General features: G+C 45.3%; 2 protein-coding genes across 6 annotated transcripts in view; one reads left to right on the top strand and one right to left on the bottom strand.

Moving 5' to 3' along the window:
- The first annotated feature begins 100 nt into the window (after positions 1 to 100).
- Positions 101 to 18774, top strand: LOC137418558 (uncharacterized). 5 transcript variants are annotated; one of them, XM_078783376.1, is made up of 5 exons: positions 145 to 202; positions 13494 to 13560; positions 13665 to 13758; positions 13887 to 14054; positions 15782 to 18774. In XM_078783376.1, exon 5 carries the CDS (start codon positions 15943 to 15945, stop codon positions 18247 to 18249), a length of 2307 nt encoding a protein of 768 aa, XP_078639502.1. In that variant the 5' UTR covers positions 145 to 202; positions 13494 to 13560; positions 13665 to 13758; positions 13887 to 14054; positions 15782 to 15942; the 3' UTR covers positions 18250 to 18774. The 5 variants fall into 5 exon arrangements, with proteins under 5 accessions (XP_078639503.1, XP_078639501.1, XP_078639500.1 ...); XM_078783377.1 differs by lacking the exon at positions 13887 to 14054 and having other exon boundaries at positions 101 to 202; positions 13491 to 13560; XM_078783374.1 differs by lacking the exon at positions 13494 to 13560 and having other exon boundaries at positions 119 to 202.
- Positions 18775 to 19074: 300 nt separating this feature from the next.
- The window catches only part of LOC137418561 (NBAS subunit of NRZ tethering complex), a gene marked incomplete at its 5' end in the record, with an annotated part of 165726 nt that continues 160543 nt past the window's right edge, over positions 19075 to 24257 (bottom strand). Inside the window, 1 exon segment of the mRNA XM_078783373.1 lies at positions 19075 to 19646. Coding sequence (XP_078639499.1) covers positions 19389 to 19646 — 258 coding nt within the window.

A 24257-nucleotide genomic window follows, 5' to 3' on the forward strand; every position in this document is an offset into this window, starting at 1 on the left:
TATTGTGAAAATGCGAATTCCTGGCAGCGGATTCGTCACATGGGGTTCGTGGCAAGCACGACGAATCGGCATTCCCCAAAAACGCCCTTCCTCAATCCTCATTGGTCGTCGAGCGATCACGTGTCGTTGGCCTTTCCCCTTTCTTGTGGAGACGCAAATTGATGTCGGTGCGGCGTGATCGGCTTAGATTTCCTCATAACATGTGAGACGATAAAATAGTATAAATGTCCTCCCTGTGTGTGTTTGTCAATCATGGGTTATTTAAGTCGTTTTACGACTCATTTGCTTTGTTTTTTTAATTTACGCGGCGTCACCAACGCGGCCCTGTCCTGAGGCCGACATCCTGCAGCTCTCTTGACTTGAGTGTGGTGGAGAAATTAAAATGTAAACGCAGAGGCAGAATAAAATATTTATATCAACCTTTTTAAAATCAATAACCATTCTTAAATTCTCCATTTATTTATTTTTCGTCACAAGGTCGAGGCTCATGGAAGAGCGAGGTGAAGATGAGTAAGATATAGGCCTATGATGTCTGTGTCTCCGAAATGGGAGTACAGAGAGACAGACATGCAGACAGTGTAGTTGAATGATCTACAGCCAACATAATGTAGAATAAGAGATGTTGACTACATGTAAAAAATAAAAGTCACAGCAAAGACAAATGGTCAACAGCAAAATGTACTCATGAATATCGTGCTGAGAAGTGTACATGGTGCCCAGAGTGAATCGTATATGACGGTAAGGGTGACGTGGTAGGTGTCGACCCACAGGTCGGGGGGACGGCCGGCTTTGATGCTGCGTCAAGAAAAGCTGGCATCAAGTGATCTATGGAGACCGTCTCACGACCATCGAGTACTATTGTATTAAGGCTTCGTAGCATTGTAGAACTTTGTAAGGCCCATCATATGGTTGCTGCAATGGTCTCCAGACAGAGTCACGCCGCACGAAAACGTCGATAAAATAATGTACCTCACCTCCAACCAACGAGTGAAGGTGGCTCTGCCACATCCTCTCTGCCCTTCTCACATCACCTGGTGTTGGCTTGGGATCACAGGATCCTGAGTATGAATCCCGGTCAATCGTTGAATTAATGCCAGGTGGGGTTGACTCAGCCTGTCATCCTTCTGAGTTCGGCAAATTGAGCACCAGCTCGCTGGTAATTGGGGCACTGCATCAGCCGCATAAACGCGCCTCCAGAGAAATGATGCAACCAGCAGCCACAGGCTGCATTCGAAACAACAACAAAAACCTTATCATTTGTGTGAGGTCATCTTCCATCTGTTTGGAAATCTACCAACCACTGCTTTACATAAAAATGTGCAAAACCAGATCCTCTCAACTACAGACCTCTTAGCTTACTTCCAATCATCAGCAAGGTCATGGAATTCATCATCACAGTTGATATGAAATCCTTCCTTTCCTCAAACCTCATCTCAGATCATCAATTTGGTTTCAGACCAGGTCACTCCACCTTGGACATGCTGTGTCTATTTACCCAACAATGGATGGAGGCCCTCAATGTCAGACATGATATCAGCACCATCCCTCTGGACATATCTGGAGCTTTTGATACAGTCTGGCATCCCGTCTTACTCTCCAAACTGTCTATGGCACCGAAGGCCGACTCCACACATGGCATACTGACCTCTACTCTCATAGCCAATGTGTGGCACTCAACGGAATCCTTTCATCTCTTCTCCCTGTCAAGGCTGGAGTGCCTCCAAGGCAGTGTTCTGGGCCCAGTCCTATTCCTGATCTTCATAAATGATCTCTCTGACCCTCTGGAAAATCCCCTTTATCTATTTGCCGATAACCCCACCCTGTGCTCTGACATCCCTCATCCTTCAGACAGACAGGCTGCAGCCTCTGCCCTCCTTCACAAAATCCCAAGCTGGTCAAACACTTGGAAATGTCTTTCAATCCTGACAAATCTCACCCTCACTATCTCTCTCACTGTCCTGTTTTCTGAGTAGTTTGTAGACAGTATGGTGAGTGTGACTAGAGCAGTGGTTCTTAACCTTTTTAAAGGCGCTGAACCCAAATGAAACCCACCGAACACTCGCGGAACCCCTCAAATTTGACCAAAAAATTAAGAAGAATTGCATCTTAATGCGTTTTCTGTTCTTCTTTTCGGGAGGTGATCTGGGAAATGCATGGTTTTGTTTTGGCAAGGGCCACCCTCAAATCATTTTCGCATGCAAGCCTGCTCCTTTTTTTTGTTTTAATGTCCACCAGTTTCGAAAACGCATGCTCGCAGAGATACGTTGTAACGAACGGCGTGAGGATATCAAGGGCAATTTTAGCGATGTGAGGATACCCTTCCATTTGGCGGCACCAAAACGTTGAGAGCGTTGTTGTGCCAAATAGTTGTTGTTGAGTCTGGCTCTGCTGAAGTTCGATGAGGTTGTCGAGGTATTGGTTGTTGACATCTGCCGTTGCAACGTCGAAAGTAAACGGCTGCCACACCCATGCTGGGTATTGCTCTTGGTCGGGGAAGTAGCCGTCGAATGACTTTCCCAGCTCATCCAAGTGCGTGGCAATCGCTTACTTCAGTTCGCCCGGTACAGCAGTGCCTCCAACTTCAGACTCATCTTCGATCCCGCTCACGCACTCGTCCAGTAGCGAAAAGTTCGCGAAGTTGTCATTCTCTGTTCGCCGCATCCACAACGGTAACTTCTTTCGGAAAGCGCTCAGCTTTTCTTCAGATTCGATGACATTCACTCCACCGCCCTGCATCTGGCAATTGAGATGATCGAGTGCGTCGAAGATGTTAGCCAAGTACGCCAAGGCGAGGATGAACTGTGACTCTTGGAAGTGCGTTGCATGGCAATGCTGGTGTTCTCGCAAAAACAGGGCTAATTCTACACGCAAGGCAAAAACACGGCTCACTACCTTCCCTCGTGATAACCATCGAACGTTAGAGTGGAAGAGAAGGACTTCGAATTCAGAGCCGATTTCATTGCACAGCTCTTTGAAGATGCGATGATTCAGAGCACGGCTTTGCACGTAATTCACAGTTTCAACGACGATTTTTCAGAACATTGGCCAGTTTTAGAGGCAGGGTTTTTGATGCCAGCGCATGTCTGTGCAGGACGCAGTGCATGACGATGATGTGTGGTGCACCGGCCTTCACCAGCGCTCCAAAACCGGAGTGGCATCCCAGCATGGCTGGAGCTCCGTCCGAGCAAACTGCAGACACCATGTTCCATGAGAAGCCGTTGCTTCTGAAGAAGCCATCCACAAGCTTCTTCACGTCAGCTGCCTTCGTCGTTGTTGTGAGAGGCTTGCAGAACAGAAAGTCTTCCTTGATCTCGCCTCCTTTGACATAACACACAAATAAGATGAGCTGGCTCAAATTCGAAACGTCGGTGGTCTCGTCGAGTTGAAGGCTGAATTTCGTCGGGCTCGCGACTAAATCTGCAACTACCTGGGCGAGGATGTCGTCGCTCATGTCGTCGATTCTGCATCTGATGGTGTCATTTGAGAGTGGAACGAGAGACAACTTGTTTTCAGCAGCTTTTCCCAGCATGATGTTGGCCATCTTCAACGTGGCCGGTTTGATGAGTGTCTCGCCAACGGTGTGCGGTTTGCCCTGCTTTGCGATCAGGTACGCAACTTCATACGACGCGGTGAGGATCGGTTTGTCAATTGGAACGAAGCCGAGAGTGGGCAAGGTAGCATTTGCGTCGAATCGGACTCTCTTCAATTTGAATTCATCCAGCGTTGCGTCTTTGTACGGCCCCTCGCTGTGCAGTTTTTTTAAGTGTTCCTATAGTTTTGCTGGTGCTAGGCTGGAGTTGCTCAACTTGACATTGCAAAGCATGCATTGAAGACGCTGACTTCCTTCCCGTTCCGTCAAACACGTGAACCCGTACCGCACGTAATCCTCTGACCACTTCCTTTTTTTGCTCGGCATACTGCAAAAAAAATATAAAAAAGTAACAAACTGATCTTAATTGAGTTCGGGCAAATAATTATATGACAAAAATTTAAAAAGGAACATGCTTAAATATAATCAGTACCCCTCTGAAAACTGAGAAATTTTAACGAAGAAAACATAACTTATAGTTATGTTATAATCTATATATATAAAACAGTTTGTGTGTGTGTGTGTGTGATGTTACCGATAGACTCCTAAACGGAGAGGCTCACGTGCTTGATATTTGGTATAGACATGGCCATTGGGCCTGGGAAGAACATGGCCTACCTAAAAAACATTATTTCATAATATTTTTTTACCATATTTTTACCTCAGCGCATTTCAGCGAGGAATATTATACACGGATTCTGAGCCGGTGGCAGAGCAGCGCGCTGATTCGCTCAGAGCGATCACGTGATGTTCCTTGCCGCCATAAACTCACAGTTACGCGGTCGCACGTAATTCAGAGCGAAAAGCGATTGCGTTTTTTCACATTTCAGCGAGGAACATTGCCATTCACACCACATAGGTTTTTTTTTTCTTTCATCTTTAGATCCATATTTTTTTTCAGCGAGGAATATTATACACGGATTCTGAGCCGGTGGCAGACCAGCGCGCTGATTCGCTCAGAGCGATCACGTGATGTTCCTTGCCGCCATAAACTCACAGCAAGTAGCATAGATTTTAGCATGATTAGCATTTAGCATGATTTAGCATAGATAGTAGCCTGTTTCACAGATTTTTTTTTCAGCGAGGAATATTATACACGGAATCTGAGCCGGTGGCAGAGCAGCGCGCTGATTCGCTCAGAGCGATCACGTGATCACGTGATGTTCCATCCCCGCCGCCAGACCATTGAACATAAAACACAGTTTGTGTGTGTGTAATGTAATGTTACCTCCCCTCCCCTCCATCCTCCCCTTCGCCCTCCCCTCCCCCCTCCACCCCTCCCCCCTCTTCCCTCCCCTTCCACCCTCCTCCCTCCCCTCCCACCCCCTCCCTCCATCCTCCCCTCCCACCCCCTCCTCCCTCCCCCTCCCCCTCCCCTCCACTTCCCCCTCCCCTCTCCTCCCCCCTCTCCATTCTTCCCCTCTCCATTCCCTCTCCCTCCCCCTCTCCCTCCCCTCCCCCCTCCCTCCCCCCTCCCCCTATCCCCCCTCTCCCCCCTCCCCCCTCTCCCTCCCCCCTTTCCCCTCCCCTCCCCCCTCCCCCCTCCCTTGCCCCTTCTCCCTCCCCTCCACCCTCCCCTTCCCCTCCCCCTCCCCTCCCCCCTCCGCCCTCCATCCTCCCTTGCCCCTTCTCCCTCCTTTCCCCCTCCACCCTACCCCCTCCCTTCCCCCTCCACCCTACCCCCTCCCTTCCCCTTCCACCCTACCCCCTCCCCTTTCCCCCTTCCCCACCCCCTCCCCTTCCCCTTCCCCCACCTCCCCCCCTCTCCCTTGCCCTTCTCCCTTCCCCTCCCCTCCCCTCCACCCCTCTCCCCCTCCCCTCCCCTCCACCCCTCTCCCCATCCCCTCCCCCCTCTCCCTCCCCTCCCCCCCTCTCCCTCCCCCCTCCCCTTCCCCTCCCCTCCCCCCTCCGCCCTCCCCCTCCATCCTCCCTTGCCCCTTCTCCCTCCCCTCCCCCCTCCATCCTCCCTTGCCCCTTCTCCCTCCCCTCCCCCCTCCATCCTCCCCTTCCCCCCCCTCCGCCCTCCGCCCTCCATCCTCCCTTGCCCCTTCTCCCTCCACCCTACCCCCTCCCTTCCACCTCCACCCTACCCCCTCCCCTTTCCCCCTTCCCCTCCCCCTCTCCCTCCCCCTTCTCCCTCCCCCTAATCCTTCAAATTATTTCTGACACCGAGTCTAAAACCATCGATAAAAATTAAAATCGTGAATTAAGCAATCGTAAAATTAAGCAAGACACCACAGGCCTAACAAAACACGCCTCAAAGCTATGTGAGGAAAGAAAATGGTGGATATTTGGGTTTGTAGCCCCTCCCAGACCGGGTGTAGCCACACCCCCGGACAGAAGGATCACCTACGCCTATTATAATATAGATAATATATTATATTATGTTATAATATAAGTTATGTTATATATATCTTATAGTTATAATACTTATAAATCTCAACTCAAAAACAAAAAACATTTCCTTCGCTGTTCTTATTCGTTGTTCTTATTCGTTTATTTGTTGTTCTTATTCGTTCGTTTGTTCTTCGACCACGTGTTTCACCCACATTTCCCCAGATAGTTTTCACTGTTAAACTTTAAAATGTTTAAACTTTCCCCTGAAGTACTGTATTCTGTCGTGTATTATAACAACCTTTTTCTTCTTCTTCTTTAAAAGGTTGCTTTCGACTTGCTCACCAAATCTATTCATTCCAAAAAAAAATTCTATCTCTTACAGTGCGCCTCTTTCATACATTCCCTAAATTCTCCTGCTCTGCACCCCCCCCCCCCCCCCCTCCAGCGTCCTCAAACGTATTTTTGACTCGAAGGTCACAAGAAACTCATTTTGCAATAAATGTTCGTTTCCCATTAATCGTACACTTTACAAAATCCAATCTCACCCCTCCCCTCCAAATCCTCCCCTCCTAAACTCCCCCCACACCCTTCCCCTCCAAGACTCCCCCTCGCCCCACCCCTCCTAGACTCCCCCTCCCCTCCAAATCTCCCCCATCTCCCATCCCTTTCAAATCCATGCCCTTGTCCCTTCCCTCCTAAACTCCCCACTAACCCCTCCCCTCATAAACTCCCCCCTCGCCCCTCCCCTTCAAATCTCCCCACCCTCATTTCTTCTCCATTTCCCCCCTCTCACCCCTCCTCCTCAAAGCGTCCTCCCCGCTTCGTCCCCCTTCCAACTCTCACCTCCATATCCCCCAACCTTCTGCCTCGCTCTTCCCCCTCCTCAAATAACACCTCACTGCGCCTCACCCAATCACCATCAAACCTTTTGTCCGCCCCATCCTTCCTTTTCTCCGAGCTATTCTGAAATCTCTGACACACCTCCAACAGCTCTCCCTACCTCTTCCTCCTCTTCCACATCTTACCCTACCCCTCCCCCCCCCCCCCTGTTCTGTATCCGATACTCCCCCTTCCTCTTCATTAACGGTATGGACCTCAAACATCCGGGGCCTTCGTTCAAACTTAACTGATCTCTCCATGCAGGTTGCTTCTGACAAACCAGATGTGATCTGCTTAACAGAAACTTTCCTCCTTCATGATGTCTCCGATTCCTTAGTATCTCTCCCGGGTTACTCCCTCCTCCGGTATGATAGACCTGAGCCTCGTCCTGGAGGTGGGGTCGCTATCTTTATCAAAAACTCTCTTTCTCACTCGCCCTGCACTGCCCTCTCTCCACCTCACCCCCAGGAATACCTCTGGCTACGGCTTCCCCTTCGCTCCCACCTCTTGTTCATATGTGTGTTGTACCGTCCACCAAACAGTGATGAATCCATCTACATCTCGCTGTCTGATAATATGGACCAACTTCTATCTACTCATCCAAACTCTCTCTTCCTCATATGTGGTGATTTCAATTGTCACCATGCCAGTTGGCTAGGTGTGGGTACCTCTCTCACCAGCCATGGCTCCTCAGCAAAGGACTTCTGCGACTCACTGGGACTGACTCAATCTGTCAATTTCCCGACCCAGATCTCAGTCAACGGAGAATCTTCTCTTCTGGACTTGGTTATGACTAACTTCCCTGAAAATGTCTGCTGCTCTTATTCTGCTCCAACCGGCTCATCTGATCATGTGCTTGTTAAAGTGGACATCTCTCTGACCATTCTCAGGGAGCCTCCTCAGCGTCGACGAGTCTGGCATTTTCACTCAGGCCAACTGGCACGGTCTTCAAGCAGCCATCAATCATCTGGACTGGTCTCCCATCTCTACCGCCTCTGACATCAACTCATCCTGGGAATTCTTCCAAAGTAAATTGCTCTCTCTCATGCACAGATTTATCCCAACTCGTCTTCAGTTGTCATACCCTTCCTCCCGTCCATGGCACACGGAATCTTGTGGTGAGGCTGTTGCCCAGAAACAACTTGCCTTCGTCTCCTGGAAAGCTAATCCAACGGAAGGAAATCTCATTTCCTTTCACAAAGCCCGAAACAAGTGTGTCTCCACCCTCAGGAGAGCCAGGAAACTATCTCTCCATTCTCAAGACTGAACTCTCCTGTCTGTCTCCCTCTTCCAAATCCTGGTGGCGTCTGGTCAAATCTGTTTCTGGTGTTTGTTCCCCCTCCATCCCCTCCCTCACCTCAAATGGCGACACGGCTGATTCCGCACATGAAAAAGCTGAATGCCTCAACTCTGTGTTTGCCTCTAAATCTTGTGTCCCAAACCCATCCCTCTCTGTACCCACCGTACCCAGTCGCTCCTGGACTCCGTGTCCTTTCCTCCTGACAAGGTGGAAAAGTTTCTGTCAACCCTCGACTCTGATTCTGCAACTGGACCTGCCGGCATCAGCCCACTGGTCCTAAAATCCTGTTCTTCCGCTCTTTCACTCCCTCTCTGTTCTCTTCACCCTCTCTTTTGCTCAAGGTCATCTGCCATCTGCTTGGAAATCAGCCAACATCACCGCTTTACACAAAAAGGTGCAAAAACAGATCCTAGCAACTACAGACCAATCAGCCTTCTCCCAATTATCAGCAAAGTCATGGAATCCATCATTGCTTCGGATATGAAATCTTTCCTCTTCTCCAATGGCTTGATCTCTGATCATCAATTTGGTTTCAGACCTGGTCACTCTGCTCTGGACATGCTGCTTCTGCTGTCTCAACAATGGATGGAGGTCCTCAATGCCAAACAGGAAATTAGAGCTGTCTCCCTTGACATATCACGTGCCTTCGATACCGTCTGGCACCCCGCTCTGCTCACCAAACGCTCCTCCTTTGGTATCCATGGAAATCTACACACATGGCTGGCGGACTTCCTCTCTAGTCGTAGTCAACGTGTGGCCCTGAATGGGTTTCTCTCATCTCCTCTTCCTGTTCAGGCTGGAGTTCCCCAAGGCAGTGTTCTGGGCCCTGTGCTTTTTCTGGTCTTCATCAATGATCTGTCCGACTCACTTGAAAATCCTCTATCTCTTTGCTGATGACTCCACTCTCTACCGCTCCATTCCTCATCCCTCAGATCGGCAGTCTGCAGCCTGCAGCCTCCTCACTCTCTGCAGACCTGGACAAAATCACAGACTGGGCAAACAAGTGGAACATGTCTTTCAATCCTGACAAATCTCACACTTTTATGATGTCTCTCTGAAAAGACCGACTGGACAACCCTCCCATCCACTTTCTGAATAATCCTCTCCAAGAAGTTCTGTCACTCAAGCTTTTGGGTCTCACTATCTGCCATGATCTTTCCTGGGAAAACCACATTTCAAATCTGGCCTCCAAAGCCAGTCGCCGACTGGGCATCCTCCGTCGTGCGGAGTCCTTCCTTGTCACACCTGAGCTCCTCACCACATATAAGGCTTTCATCCGCAGCTCAATGGAATACTCTTCCCCCCTCTGGGCTGGTGCTCCTGCCTCACACCGAGCTCGTCTTCACGCTGTTGAAACCAAAGCGTTCAGAATCATTGGAATCTCCCGCGATGAAGCTACCTCCGAGGCCTTTCACTTACTCACCGCAGGCAGGTTGGTGGGCTTTCTGTCTTCTACTGACTCCTCTCCGGCCTTGCTCCTCCAGCTCTCTCTGGGCTCTGTCCCCCAAATATTCCTACAGGTCGCACAAGATCTGCCTGCAACCCTCTTATGGTTAAACTGCCAAAATCAAGACTCTGCTGACCTTCACTCCTTCATTCCTCTTTTCTTCCGCCTCTGGAACAAACTCCCTCACTCTCTTCAATCCCACTCCTCCCTCCACGTCTTTAAAACAGCTGTTCACCACCATCTCTTAACTTCCTCCATCCAAAACCTTGATCTTTTCTACCCCTGCTAATTTCACCCTAAATCCACTTTTTTGAAATACTAACCTCTTTCCTGGAAGTCCTTGGTGTACTGTGTTTATACTTCTCCCGCCCTCCCCCCCCCCCCCCTTCCCACGCCGCCTTCCCCCAATCCCTCTCCATCCCACACAGTCCCGATGTCCCTGCTCTCAAATGTTGTGTTTATGTGCTTCCCCTTCTCTCCCCATCTTGTCTACCGCTCGCCTTTTTATATACTTTGTTTGTTTGTCTCTTTGATTTCTTTTTGTGATAAATGTTAGCTCTTTCACGAGCCTCGATTCTGTACACAAAAAAAAAAAAAAAAAAAAAAAAAAAGGGTACGATGCCGGGATTTATTTTCTACTCAACTCTATTTCACCTCAAATTCCATTATAATATTACATAGAAAACTGCGAATTGTTAGTTTTGAATTGCGAACAAAGGATTTATATCACCTCCACCTAATTTTCTGAGTAATTCAATCATATTTTATAATCACCATCCACTTTTGACTTTAATATAACTCTGAACCCACCCTGCATATCCACAAACATTTCCAACTTACTTTTCAATTAATCAGTAACTCCAAACTACGGCGCGACCAATGACGCACGGCACACGGCAAGCTAATCGAGGCTATTCACTGGAATTTCTGAACACCTGCAAAGTCCAAAATCCAGTAAGTAAGTAAGCAAGTAAGTAAGTAAGCACCATCAACAGAATAATTAGCAAGTTGCTCATTGATTCAACTTACTACAGTCAGTGTGAAACTACTTATCTTAAACACAGACCAGAGAAACCATGAATGGGATGGGAATACAATTACAAATAACATTTCCATTCGTTCGTAACATACATAGCAAAATAATAATAATATTAATAATAAGCGTAATTACACATAGATTCAAAATTGAATCAAAACTTTAAAAAAAAATAAAAAAATTGCAATGCGCTTCGGAGGACCTCCGCCGAACCCCTGAGACTGGCTCACTGAACCCCTGGGGTTCGGTCGAACCCAGGTTAGGAACCACGGGACGAGAGTGAGTGAAAGGTTGATGATGGTGAAAATGATGATTGGAAAGCTCTTGGTGAACGTCATCTCAGGATATGCTCCGCAGGTCGGTAGGACAAGGTAGGACATGAAGAGAAGGACAAGTTCTGGTGTGCGATAGAGAAGCTGATGGAAAACGTGAAAGATGAGGAAGTTGTTGTGGTAGGAGGAGATCCCGGGGGAGGAGGCTGTTTCACAGCACCACTTGGTTGTCTGCGACATAAGGGTGAAAGGTGCGAGGAGAGCTCGGCGCATGAAGTACCTACCGAGAATGAAGGTGTCGAGGTTGAAAGAGGTGGCAGTGAGGGAGGAGTTAAAAGAGAGGCTGAGTATGGTAGACTGGTAGAGGATGATGTGGTTGAGCTTGAACGTGGTTGGATGTCAATGAAAGATAGTCTGTTGGGAGCCGTTGGTGAGGTATGTGGATGGACAAAAGGACCACCGAGGCACTCGGAAACATGGTGGAGGGATGATGAAGTTGGAAAAAGGATCGACGAGAAGAGGAAGAAGTCAAGGAGTGGCAGAATGCGAAGGGTACGGGGGCAGAAAAGGCAGAGCATGAAAGTTATAAGGCAGCCAAGAAGGCTGCAAAGAAAGAGGTAGCAAAGGCGCAGGAAGCATGTAGGAAAATGTTCGGAGAATGCTTGGATTCGGAAGAGGGTCAGAGAGCGGTATTTAGGATTGGAAAGCAGATAGCGAAAGAGAGATGCGATGTGATGGGGGTGAGTTGCTTGAAGGATGAAGTGGGACAAATCGTTATGGACCCAGATGGAATTAAAGGAAGAGGGAAGAGATACATGGAAATGCTGTTGAATGCAGAGAATGAATGGGATGGCAACATATACAGTGCATTCAGAAAGTATTCAGACCCCTTAACTTTTTTCACATTTTGTTATGTTGCAGCCTTATGCTGAAATCGTTTAAATTCATTTTTTCCCTCATCAATCTACACTCAATACCCCATAATGACAAAGAGAAAACAGGATTTTAGAAAGTTTTGCAAATTTATTAAAAAGAAAAAACTGAAATATCACATTGACATAAGTATTCAGACCCTTTGCTATGACACTTGAAATTTAGCTCAGGTGCCTCCCATTTCTCTTGATCTTTGAGATGTTTCTCCACCTTGATTGGAGTCCACCTGTGGTAAATTCAATTGATTGGACATGATTTGGAAAGGCACACACCTGTCTATATAAGGTCTCACAGCTGACAATGCATATCAGAGCAAAAACCAAGCCATGAGCTCGAAGGAACTGCCTGCAGAGCTCAGAGACAGGATTGTGTCGAGGCACAGATCTGGGGAAGCCTACAAAAAAATTCTGCTGCATTAAAGGTTCCCAAGAGCACAGTGGCCTCATAATTCTTAAATGGAAGAAGTTTGGAACATCCAGGACTCTTCCTAGAACTAGCCAAACAGAGCTGACCAAACAGAGCTCCTCCGAGAGCTGGCCAAACGGAAGCCAAACAGTTCAATCTTGGTTTCATCAGACCACAGAATCTTGTTTCTCACAGTCTGAGAGTCCTTTAGGTGCTTTTTTGCAAACTCCAAGCGGGCTTTCATGTGTCTTTCACTGATGAGAGGTTTCCGTGTGGCCACTCTGCCATAAAGCCCAGATCGGTGGAGTGTTGCAGTGATGGTTGTCCTTCTGGAAGTTTCTCCCATCTCCACACAGGATCTCTGGAGCTCAGGCAGAGTGACCATCGGGTTCTTGATCACCTCTATTACCAAGGCCCTTCTCCCCCGATTGCTCAGTTTGGCCGGGCGGCCAGCTCGAGGAAGAGTCCTGGTTGTTCAAAACTTCTTCCATTTAAGAATTATGGAGGCCACTGTGCTCTTGGGAACCTTCAATGCAGCAGAGATTTTTTGTAGGCTTCCCCAGATCTGTGCCTCGACACAATCCTGTCTCTGAGCTCTGCAGGAAGTTCCTTCGACCTCATGGCTTGGTTTTTGCTCTGATATGCATTGTCAGCTGTGAGACCTTATATAGACAGGTGTGTGCCTTTCCAAATCATGTGCAATCAATTGAATTTACCACAGGTGGACTCCAATCAAGGTGGAGACTCATCTCAAAGATGATCAAGAGAAATGGGAGGCACCTGAGCTAAATTTCCAGTGTCATAGCAAAGGGTATGAAATATGAATACTTCTGTCAATTACTCTAGTAGCTCATGGTGGTGTTGTATGCAATTGTATGTCCAGAGCTAAACTCTTCAGGAATCCACTAATTGAAGGTCCAGGAACAATATTTGGTTGGTAACACATTTCCCATTGCGGGCGAAATGGGTGAAATGACCCCGCCCTTTTTGCGCGAAGTACTACCATCCGCCACGACTGTATCTCCAGAACCGTTGGACATAGGTTGCCTGACCACTCAAAATGTGCGGAATGGCCACAGTATGGGGGGTCAGTAATACATTGTCATATCCAAAAGTCAATGGTTTTTAAGATAATTACCAAAAACCGATTTCAGCATGTTACGCACCACAATTATTCCTATTGTTCTCGTTCCTATTGTTCAATTACTTGATTCCTGAATAGAAAAGTCTAGCAACAATCTGCATAAAAAACTACAATGAACCCTAATTTAGATGTTTATTTTTTGTTTCAGTAGGTGTTAAAGTGTTCTCTGATGGCAAGTAATTCTACTTTCGATCCCTGCTTGCTGTGACTAAAACATGGTAAAGTTTTAAAGAAATAGTTGTATTACGCACATTGCTTCACAATCCATCTGAAACAATATTTGTTCTATCATCAGAAATTATGCAAAAAATCTTTTTTACAGGAAACTGTAGTGTTCTCAAGGTCAGCAGCCGAAGGAGTTTATGATGGGACTGCATGCGTTATATGCAACACTGCATCAGGGAAAACGTTAACAGGTAAATTTTACCATAATCTCCATTTTTATTATATAGTTACAAGTTTTATGTGAATTGTATGTATAACATGAACTGCTACAAGAGCAGTTGGCCATATAGATTTTACTCGTGCTGAAACTTTTTTTCAGGAACTGATGATGGTCGTGCCAAAATCCGGATGGCAGCAGAACAATTGGATGATTCTTTAGTCATCTCAAGAATAAACATGTGCAGCAACACATTCAAGTACCATCAAAAGCCAAAAGCCTGTTATTCCACTTACATTCTGAAGTCGAAGAGATCAATGAAAACTAATAGTGAGCCAGAACTTGTTCAAATGGAGGTTGAAGAGGGAGAAAGCAGTGACAGATATGAGGTCCCCAAAAGACGGAAGAGTACTAGTTCCAGTAGCAAAGCCGTAGAAAGGAAGTGTGTAATCTGTGACAGAGCAAGATAGAGTAGTGGTGATGGGAATCGGGTGTTGTATCGCATCTCGGAGTCTGACCGAGCAGCATTGTTCGTAGATGCTTTAAACTTTTATAAGGATGAAGTTAAGACAAGATGTGTTTTTCTGGATACAGCTGGTGATGTGTTTGCTGCAGATATCTTCTATCATGGGAACTGCTTGCGACAGTACTTGCTGAAGTATAAAAGACAAGTTGATGCATTGTTTGAAAATATCGAGCGATCAAACCAGGCAGCCACAATTGACTTAAACGGCAAACGTGTGTTTGATAGTCTCGATTTCAAAACTAGCAGCTAGTGTTACCCACATTCGTGATCTCGTCAATGCTAACTTGGAGACACATCAGCAAATAGATAACAGACGGACCAAGGTTCTTCTGATCAAGTACTTCCGGGACACAATCTGCTTCACTTCTCCTGATGACAGACAAAAATCACAGATGGTTTATTCTAGCTCTCTCCTGTAAAACAGCTCGAGCTCGAAGCTCGAGTAAAACATTTTGGATGAATTATATGCATACATTTATATGGAATACGAATATTAGCTGTCACCATTACATTTATAGGAAAGTGCTATATTATGTGCATTGTTTCTATTCTATTGCAGAGTATCTAAAGGCTGAGTAGTTACATTTTGTTTGTTTCCCGATTAAAACGTTGATTTAAAGGTGGCATCAATAGGACAAGCTCTTATGCAAGCAACCAGACCAAGAATCCTTCCAGCTCCATTGCGTTTGGCCTTGCAATGCAATTCAATGACCCTGAAAACATGGGTTTGGACACTTAATTTTCATGATTGGATACTTAGATACAGAATTACTGTGGAAAATTGATTTTTCCTAATGGCAGCAGCTAATTTGTATATTATGCAAATTTGACACCTTTCCACCAAATATATTTTGGTATACTTTTAGTATTCTGTTTAGGGTATATTTGTGAAATGCACTGAAGTGAATTTTTTTTTGTTGCAATTAGTGGTGGATCAAGCCACTACTTTGACTGGACTAATTCTGGCTGCTTACATTGATTGCTTACATGTTGGACGCTTGCATCCCGGCTGCTTACATTTTGATTGCTTACATACTGACTGCTTACATTTTGATTGCTTACATACTGACTGCTTACACGTAGGCTGCTTACATTCTGGCAGTTTACATGTAGGGTCAGGGTGTGTCGAATTTTTCAACTTTCAAATTCCAAATATGATGGGTGCTAAAAGGTTGCAGCATGACTTGGGAATTCTAAAGATATTTTTGTTAATTTAATATAATTTAGTTTTGCTTGGTAAAAAGCTACATAAAAATAATAACTTTTTGACGTTTTTGTGGAATTTCCGATAATTTTGAATGTGCCTTTTAAAATACTTCTTTATGAAAAAAATGTGTAAAATTGCCTGAAAATCATGAAAAATGATTGCCAAGTACTTGCTGTTATAATATATATTATAATTATTATTATATATATATATACATGTGTATATATATATATTTGTGGTTGTCTGTGTGTGTCCGTGTGTACGCTCGATATATATTATATATACTGTATATATAATGCACTGCTGTTTTTGCTTATTTCACAGGTTGAAACATCTTCATCAGTGTGCTGAACATTACTTGTCCATCAGTGCTACCATCCTAATCAGTGTGAAGCGACCTACAATGCCTTCTAAAAGGAGGACAAGACTGGGGACATTCACACATATGAGCAACCTAATTGGAAGTGGTAGAGAGTTGTTTCCCTATGAACTCCCAACTCTGCGAGACTATGAAATATGGGCTACTGCTAAGAGAACAAAGTGGTGAGGATGTGAGAAACTACCCAGCAGACAGTCTTGCAAAGGACATTTACCCTAAAGTGCTTGAAAAGTGGGAACGAGCAAACAGTTCTTTTGTAGCCCCCGTTGTAAATTCACGAGTCACAATCTTAAACAAGATCCAAGAGAGCTGGGAGCAGGCCAAAAACATATCTCTTGGGAGAGGAAAGCTACATATCAAAGAGACTTTCATTGCAAAACTTGACAAGCTTTTTGACATCCTCAATTGCAAGTGTAAAATTGTTTTATGCTCTGAATTTGGCTGCCCTGCAGATGCTCTTTGCAAAAACGAAACTCACATTAACTGTACATACCGTAAGGAGATGAAGATCCCTGTGAAAGAACTTGCTTTCATTAAAGGTCAGAGAGACAAGTCTGGTTCTATTGGACCACATCAGATTGGCTTGCCAGATCTGCCTGAGCACAACAGACAAGTCAAAAAGCAGAAGCGGCAAGAAGATGAGAGAAGAAGGCTTGCTGAATATAAGCAGACAAGTAAGCAGGATGTTTCAATACCATCAAATGAAATAATTTTCTGTGATGATGTAAATGAAGAAGAAATAGCTGAATTAGCTGATGCTCAAGATGGAAAGGATGGAAGTTATGGAGTGACATTAGAAATACCAAGCACGTCTTCCACTTCCAATAAAAAGCCAATGTACAACACATTAGAAATACCTAATGTTGCTATGCAGAGCATCAGATATGGTGTTGGCCTGCGTGCCACAGCTGCCATCACCACTTCTGCCTTTATGGATGCTGGCTTGATCACTGAAGAAGACAAAAGACTTGTAGTTGATCACAAGAAAGTCAAGATGGCCCAAGAAAAAGTTATGAAATCCCTGGATCATGAATTTGATGATCTTTGTAAGAAGGGTGGAATTGACTGCATATTCTTTGACGGCTGTAAAGATACAACTAAAGTTATGCTGAAAGCAGACAATTCAGATCGTCAGTTCCCCAGCATAATCAAAGAGCATTATTCTGTGTGCAGTGAGCCAGGTGGAAGATATCTCTACCACTTCACTCCTGAGAAAGGCTCAAGGAGAAAAAAAACTTCTGAAGTTATTGCTGATAATCTTGTAGATTTCATGAAGAAGAAGGGCATTGATAAAAGCCTGCAGGCCATTGGAGGTGATTCTACAAATGCTAACACTGGCTGGGAGGGTGGTTCCATGCATTGGGTAGAGGTGAAGCTTTGCCGTAAGCTGATCTGGTTGGTTTGTACCCTCCACACTAATGAGTTACCCCTGCGACACTTGATCATAGCACTGGATGGGAAGACCTTGTCTAACAACAAGTGGACAGGTAACATTGGCAAGATGCTAGACACTGCAACAGAACTTGAAATTGATCCTTCATTCACCAAACTCTCAATTGGAGAGCCTCTTATTTCACTGAGTGACAATGTGCTAACGGATCTCTCTACTGATCAAGCGTACGGGTATAAGATCACACAGGCCATAAGGACAGGAGAACTTCCCACAGATCTGGCCCTTCTTGAAATTGGTCCAGTGAGCCATTCAAGGTGGCTGACAACAGCAAACAGGTTTTGTCGCATATGGGTTTCAAAACATGGCGTTAAAGGCAAAACCCTCAACAACTTAAGACTGATAGTGGAATACATTGTTGGTATGTACTACCCCTGTTGGTTCAACATCAAAGTAAAACACTCTTGGGTGGAAGGCTCACGCCACATCTTATTTCAGCTGCGGCTAGTTAGGCTGCAAAAGCAGGCTGTAGTGGATGTTGTTTTGCCAACCATCAAGTGCTCAGCATGGTATGCATTCAGCGAAATGATAATCCAGACGCTCTTGTGCTCAGATGACAGAGAGGAGAGGAGAGCTGGTGTCCAAAAGATTGTTGACATGAGGGGCGGAGATGATGACACACTTGGAGATCTTTCTGTACGTCCCAGGAAGACACCTTCCATCAACCCCAGTGCTTCTTCCCTGTTGGAGCTGATAGACTGGTCTGACGGGGTATATGAACCTCCTTTGACATGTAAACTGACAACAGCGGAAGTAAAGAAGTTCTTTGACAAGCCTATGCAAGTTCCACAGTGGCCCTCTCATACTCAGTCAATAGAGAGGTGTGTGAAACAAGTCACAGAGGCAGCAGGCAGGGTGAATACACATGAGAAACGTGAGGGCTATATCAGAGGCCAAGAAGCAAGTCGGCGGCTGATGTCCGAGAACGAATCAAAGCAAGACTTGATGAAACTTGTTGTTTAATATATTTTTAAATTGATGTCATTACTTTCTAATGCTGTTTTATGATTACAAGGATATGTTCTATACTTACTAGGATATGTTTTATGCAGAGAAACTAAATTTTTTATAGCATTACCTGACATTTTGAGAAGCTAAAATTAATAAATATTGTTTTCCGAGAGCAATTTATGTGCTTTTTAATCAAACGTAGATTTACCAGGCTAAATGTTGTCCAATCACAAAAATAGTAGCAGATTAGAATTCTTCACATCCAAAAACATATTTTAAAAACCCCTCACTGAAGAAATTTGCAAAAATTAATTTTCACCTCCCAAATTGACACGTCATTGTAGGGTAGGGGTGCTTACATTCAGAGTGCTTACAGGTCGGTTGCCTACATTATGGTTGCTTATATGCTGGCTGCTTACACCCTGATTGCTTACATTTTGGTTGCTTGCGCTCTGGTTGCTTACATTTTGGTTGCTTGCGCTCTGGTTGCTTACATTTTGGTTGCCATTTATGATCTATAAAATGATGTAAAATGAACCAGTACAGATAAATCACTTAAAAATTTTAGTAGCCGGATCTGAATCCGGATCTTCACCAAAGTCTAATCATTTCGTCCTTGTCACATACGCTACATCTCTGCCAAATTTCGTCCGAATCCGTGTACAATTTTTTGAGATATTTTGTTCACAAACAGACAGACAGACAGGGGTGGAAACATAACCTCCATCCACCTTTGGTGGTGGAGGTAAATAAGGGGGGAAGTCATGCAATGTATTATAGGAATGACCACCTCGTTAATCAGAAGCTGAAAGCCCCATATCAATAAATAAAAAAAACTAACTTTTAATCCTTTTATTCAAGATAGTGGACAAGAATGAAGCAAGTTATGCAAACGGATTTCGATTTATTTATACACAACACAAGTTGAGACGAATGGTAAAGCATGTGTTCTGGACCCAGAGAAAAGGTGAGTGTGCACGACAAGAACAAACCTCCAAATTAAAACACGTTTTTAATCGTACGTCTTGTTAAAGCAACATGGAACAGAGTCACAGGACAGGATTCTTTAATGTTCTTCTGAATAAAGTCCGAGCAAAGCAAAATGTTCTCGTGCACCGTGTCAGGGCGAGTGGGTTCATCAATTACGATGATCAATGATGCAGTGCTAGAGCAGCAGAGAGGGTAGCAAGTCCTGGGTGTGTGCCTTGCACGGCCATCAGCAGTGAGGAGGCATGTAGGTGTTGCCCGGCGTCCCGCAGCTGCGTTACTGCATCGCTCGACAATTCATCTCGCTCCCTGCTTAGTTGTGCTGCCAAGGCGGGGTACAAGGGTGTAGACAAGCAGGCCGAGAGCAGCTTGTGGGACAGCACGATCGGAAGGAGCTGTGTGGAACAAGCGCTGGCCTCAACCTGACAAAATAAAACAGAAAAATATCAGATGCCACAACCAAGTCACAACTTGCACACTACGATTCCCTAAAAAGATTGAAGATCATTGTGCAGCAAAAATGTACTTTTTCAGTCAAATGCCATTGTTCTGAATGAAAACAAATTCAGATGAATGATGACCCCCATTCAACACGAAATAAATTACAAAAATAATAAAATGAAAAAGTTTTTAAATGCTGCTGCAGTAGGTGTAAATAACCAGAAGAAAACCCACGCACTGTGTTCATTAATCTTACTATAACTATGATGTCACTGAAATTCCAAAATTTACATGTGGCAGAAATATCACCACCTTCAGTGGTGGCCGTTATTACAAATAATCTTCCTTTATCTTATGATATGGAGTATGATATGTTGTCCAAGCCTATGCCGCAGCACATTGCCCACCGGATGTGGATCGAGAAGAGTGCGGGTTGCCGGAGTGCCCTCTAGAAAAGATAATGCACCAATAACCAACCAATGCTCCTAATCATCAAAAAATGCTTCCATCTGCAAATCGGTCCATTCTGGTTGATGGTTTGATGACGCATTTGTTGAGAAAATCTCAGTGAATGTATAAAATCGGAATGGGCAGACACAGGTTAGAATGCATGCGATGCAATTCGTACAAATGGAAAACATAAGAAAGCAGAATCAAAGCTTGTATTGGTGTCATTAAATTCCTCTTACAGATGCAAGAACCAGACTTCTCCAATGCCTGGAAATGCTTCCTTCATCAAAACAGGTGATTCTCGTTGATAGTCACTTACTGTAAAAGGGCAAAATAATATCCTCACCACTGCCCAGCGTTTGCAAAACGGTAGAAAGGAAATGATGTCGCAGTGCCGTGCATTTGACAAACATTTGTGATCACAGACCGTCTCTCCAAACACATTTCATTGTGATGTAACCCCCACTATGAGGGTTTTTGTGGATCACTTTCAGAAAGACGATATTCCTTTTACTTTCACGAGGATATTGGGAAAAGCAAATTTTATTTAACGAGTGTACCAAGTATTTTCTTAAACGAGGCAACCGTCACATAGAGGAACGAAGACTGGAAACTGTCTGGAAACAATAAGAGGAGGGGTTATTAAAGCCGAATCAGGACGTATAAAAATGGATTGTGACGCAAGAACAAACACGGAATCCTCCCAAATTCAATCACTCAATGAACAGAAGTACAAAATAAACATTAGAAACTTGTATTGACCTCAAACTAAGAAACCTAAAACAGGCTTCATGGAACACTCCAAAAAGTCTCTTATAATGATCCTCAATATCAAAAAGGGTACAAGTCCTTATCATGGCCACAGCACCCAACCGCACCTTCAAAATGGGACGTGTAGATTTTACATTTGAATAACTAAAGGAATTTGAGTAAAGGTAGACTGACTGATGGACCTGGCCTGCACCTGGCTCATGATGCAGGGAACCCAGGTTAAACCCCCATATATGATGTGTGTTTGGCCATTCACGACTAATACCCTTGTAATCTGTTTTGCTTTACAAGATCGAGGCTCACGCAAGAGCAAGGTGACAGAGGGTTTCAACTGGCAGTGGAAAAACTCTTCATCTCTTCCGTGAGCCTTGATATGTGTAAAAAAACCAAAAAAACAAGTTAGGAAAAACTGCAGGAATAGTTGAAGGGGAGAGAGAAAGAGAGAGAGAGAAAGAGAGAGAGAAAGAAAGAGAGAAAGAGAAAGAGAAAGAGAAAGAGAAAGAGAAGAGAGAGAGAGAGAGAGAGAGAGAGAGAGAGAAAGAGAGAGAAAAAGAGAAAGAGAGAGCGTGAGAGCGTGAGAGAGAGAGAGAGAGAGAGAGAGAGAGAGAGAGAGAGAGAGAGAGAGAGAGAGAGAGAGAGAGAGAGAGAGAGAAGAGAGAGAGAGAGAGAGAGAGAGAGAGAGAGAGAGAAAGAGAGAGAGCAAGAGAGAGAAAGAGAGAGAGAAAGAGAGAGAGAAAGAAAGGGAAAGCAAGAGAGAGAGACAGAGAGAGCGAGAGAAAGAGAGAGAAAGAGTAAGAGAGAGAGAGAGAGAGAGAGAGAGAGAAAGAGAGAGGCAGACCTTGTGCTTCAGCCTCAACATGTGAGATTCCAATAATGTTGCGAATTCAGATCAGAATCCAGGAGAGGACAGTTGTGATACTGGGGCAGCAGCTCAAAAGGGAGAGGAGTACTCCTATGAACTATGGAGGATGAACCTGGAATGGTGGAGGATACACAGTCTGTTTGAGATGACTTCAGAGGCCACCGAGAGGTTGTTGCTGATGGTGAGGCCGAAAAGTTCAAGAGACTGGGCTTGCTCCTCCATGAACCTGAGATCAATGTAAAAAAATAATAAAAGAATATACAGTGGAACCTTGACTTACGAGTTTAATTCGTTCCGTGACCGAGCTCGTAACTCAAATTGCTCGTATCTCAAATCAAATTTCCCCATTGAAATGCATTGAAATGCTATTAATCCGTTCCAGCCCGCCAAAAACCACACCAATTTTTTTTTAAATATACAGTATATATAAAAATATCTCGCGCTTTATATTTCACCTGTATGCAGCATACAAGTTGGCAGGATGGCCTGGACTGGAGGTACGCACACTTGACTCTAAAGTCTAAACTGTCCAGCCTGGGTTTGAATCCCGACCCAGCTATAACCTGTCATGGGTGAATCACAGGCAGGGTGATTCATCAATGTGTGTACCGCTAAACTGGGCGCCCCGTTTGCGTCCCATTACTTGTTGGATGTTAAGGATCTCACCGTGTTTTCCACAAAGAGAAGGCGAGCTATCGCCGGCACTCTGAACAAGTTGTGGCCTGGCATGGCATGAACATGAAAACATGAACATGAACATGAAATGTTCGACATGAACATGAAATTTTCCGAAATAACCAAAATGCGAAAACTAAAATGCAGCGCTATACGACAGAGATACGTACTGTACTTGAACGGCAAGATAACCACGTGACCAGAACCTACCTGGCGGCGTAACTCGAAATAACCAAAATGCGAAAAAAAAAATGCATCGCTATACGACAGAGATACGTACTGTACTTGAACGGCAAGATAACCACGTGACCAGAACCTACCTGGCGGCGTAAACTCGAAATAACCAGAATGCGAAAAAAAAAATGCATCGCTATACGACAGGGATACGTACTGTACTTGAACGGCAAGATAACCACGTGACCAGAACCTACCTGGCGGCGTAAACTCGAAATAACCAAAATGCGAAAAAAAAAATGCATCGCTATACGACAGAGATACGTACTGTACTTGAACGGCAAGATAACCACGTGACCAGAACCTACCTGGCGGCGTAAACTCGAAATAACCAAAATGCGAAAACTAAAATGCATCGCTATACGACAGAGATACGTACTGTACTTGAACGGCAAGATAACCACGTGACCAGAACCTACCTGGCGGCGTAAACTCGAAATAACCAAAATGCGAAAAAAAAAATGCAGCGCTATACGACAGAGATACGTACTTGAACGGCAAGATAACCACGTGACCGGGTGGCGAAAGCTCGTAACTCGGATCTCGGCTCGCATCTCAAAGCAATAAACTGCCGGAGCGACGGCTCGTATCTCGAAAAACTCGTAAGTTGGGGCACTCGTAAGTCAAGGTTCCACTGTATATCTATTTAAATAAAGCAGTAAAGTATGTTTGTTTGTTTGTTTGTCCTCTTATAACTCGAGAACTACTCATCGCAGAGCAAAACCAAAGGCATATTCGGAATCAGTACGTCTCAGAGCAACTACAGCACACCTTAAAATTAAAAAAACTTCGCGTTTTAAAATTATGACGTCATCAGCATATTTCGGATCGTTAATTTTTCAACTTCATATTCGGAATCAGTACGTCCCAGAGAAACTACAGCACACCTTAAATGTTTAAAAAACCTTCGAGTTTTAAAATTATGACGTCATCAGCGTATTTTGTAACGTTAATTTTTAAACTTTGACGACAATGACTTCCGACATGACTCCCCCCTCCTCCCTCTCCCCTCCCCCTTCCTCCCCCCCTCCCCCCTCCCCCTTCAATCCCCCCCTCCCCCTTCACTCTCCCCTCCCCCCCCCTCTCATCCCTCCCCTCCCCCCTCCCCATCCCCCCCTCTTCTCCCCTCTCCTCCTCCCCCTCCCCCCTCTTCTCCCCTCCCCCCCCATCCCCCCCTCTTCTCCCCTCTCCTCCTCCCCCTCTCTCCTCTTCTCCCCTCCCCCCCTCTTCTCCCCTCTCCTCCTCCCCCTCCCCCCTCTTCTCCCCTCCCCCCCTCTCATCTCCCCTCCCCCCCTCTTCTCCCCTCCCCCCCCCCGTTCCCCCTCCCCTTCCCCCTCCCCTCCCTTCCCCCGCCCGGCAATGCCGGGTACTTCTGCTAGTATAATATAATGGAGCAAGCATTTGGATGTCTGCTCTATACTGATTGGTAGGACAGCTGGCCTGACACTACCCACAATTATAACCTGGGGAAGAAAAAAAAAAATCACATGTTGGCCATTTTCGTGCTATGGTAAGCCGAAGACATCTTTGGAAGTGTCATATTCACAATCTCCCCAAATTGAGATGTGCAAAGCTGATCCAGACATACCAAAGAAGACTT

This window comes from Myxine glutinosa, chromosome 8 (assembly GCF_964187855.1).
Source record: "Myxine glutinosa chromosome 8, kmMyxGlut1.1, whole genome shotgun sequence".
In the NCBI taxonomy this organism is placed as follows: Eukaryota; Metazoa; Chordata; class Myxini; order Myxiniformes; family Myxinidae; genus Myxine; species Myxine glutinosa.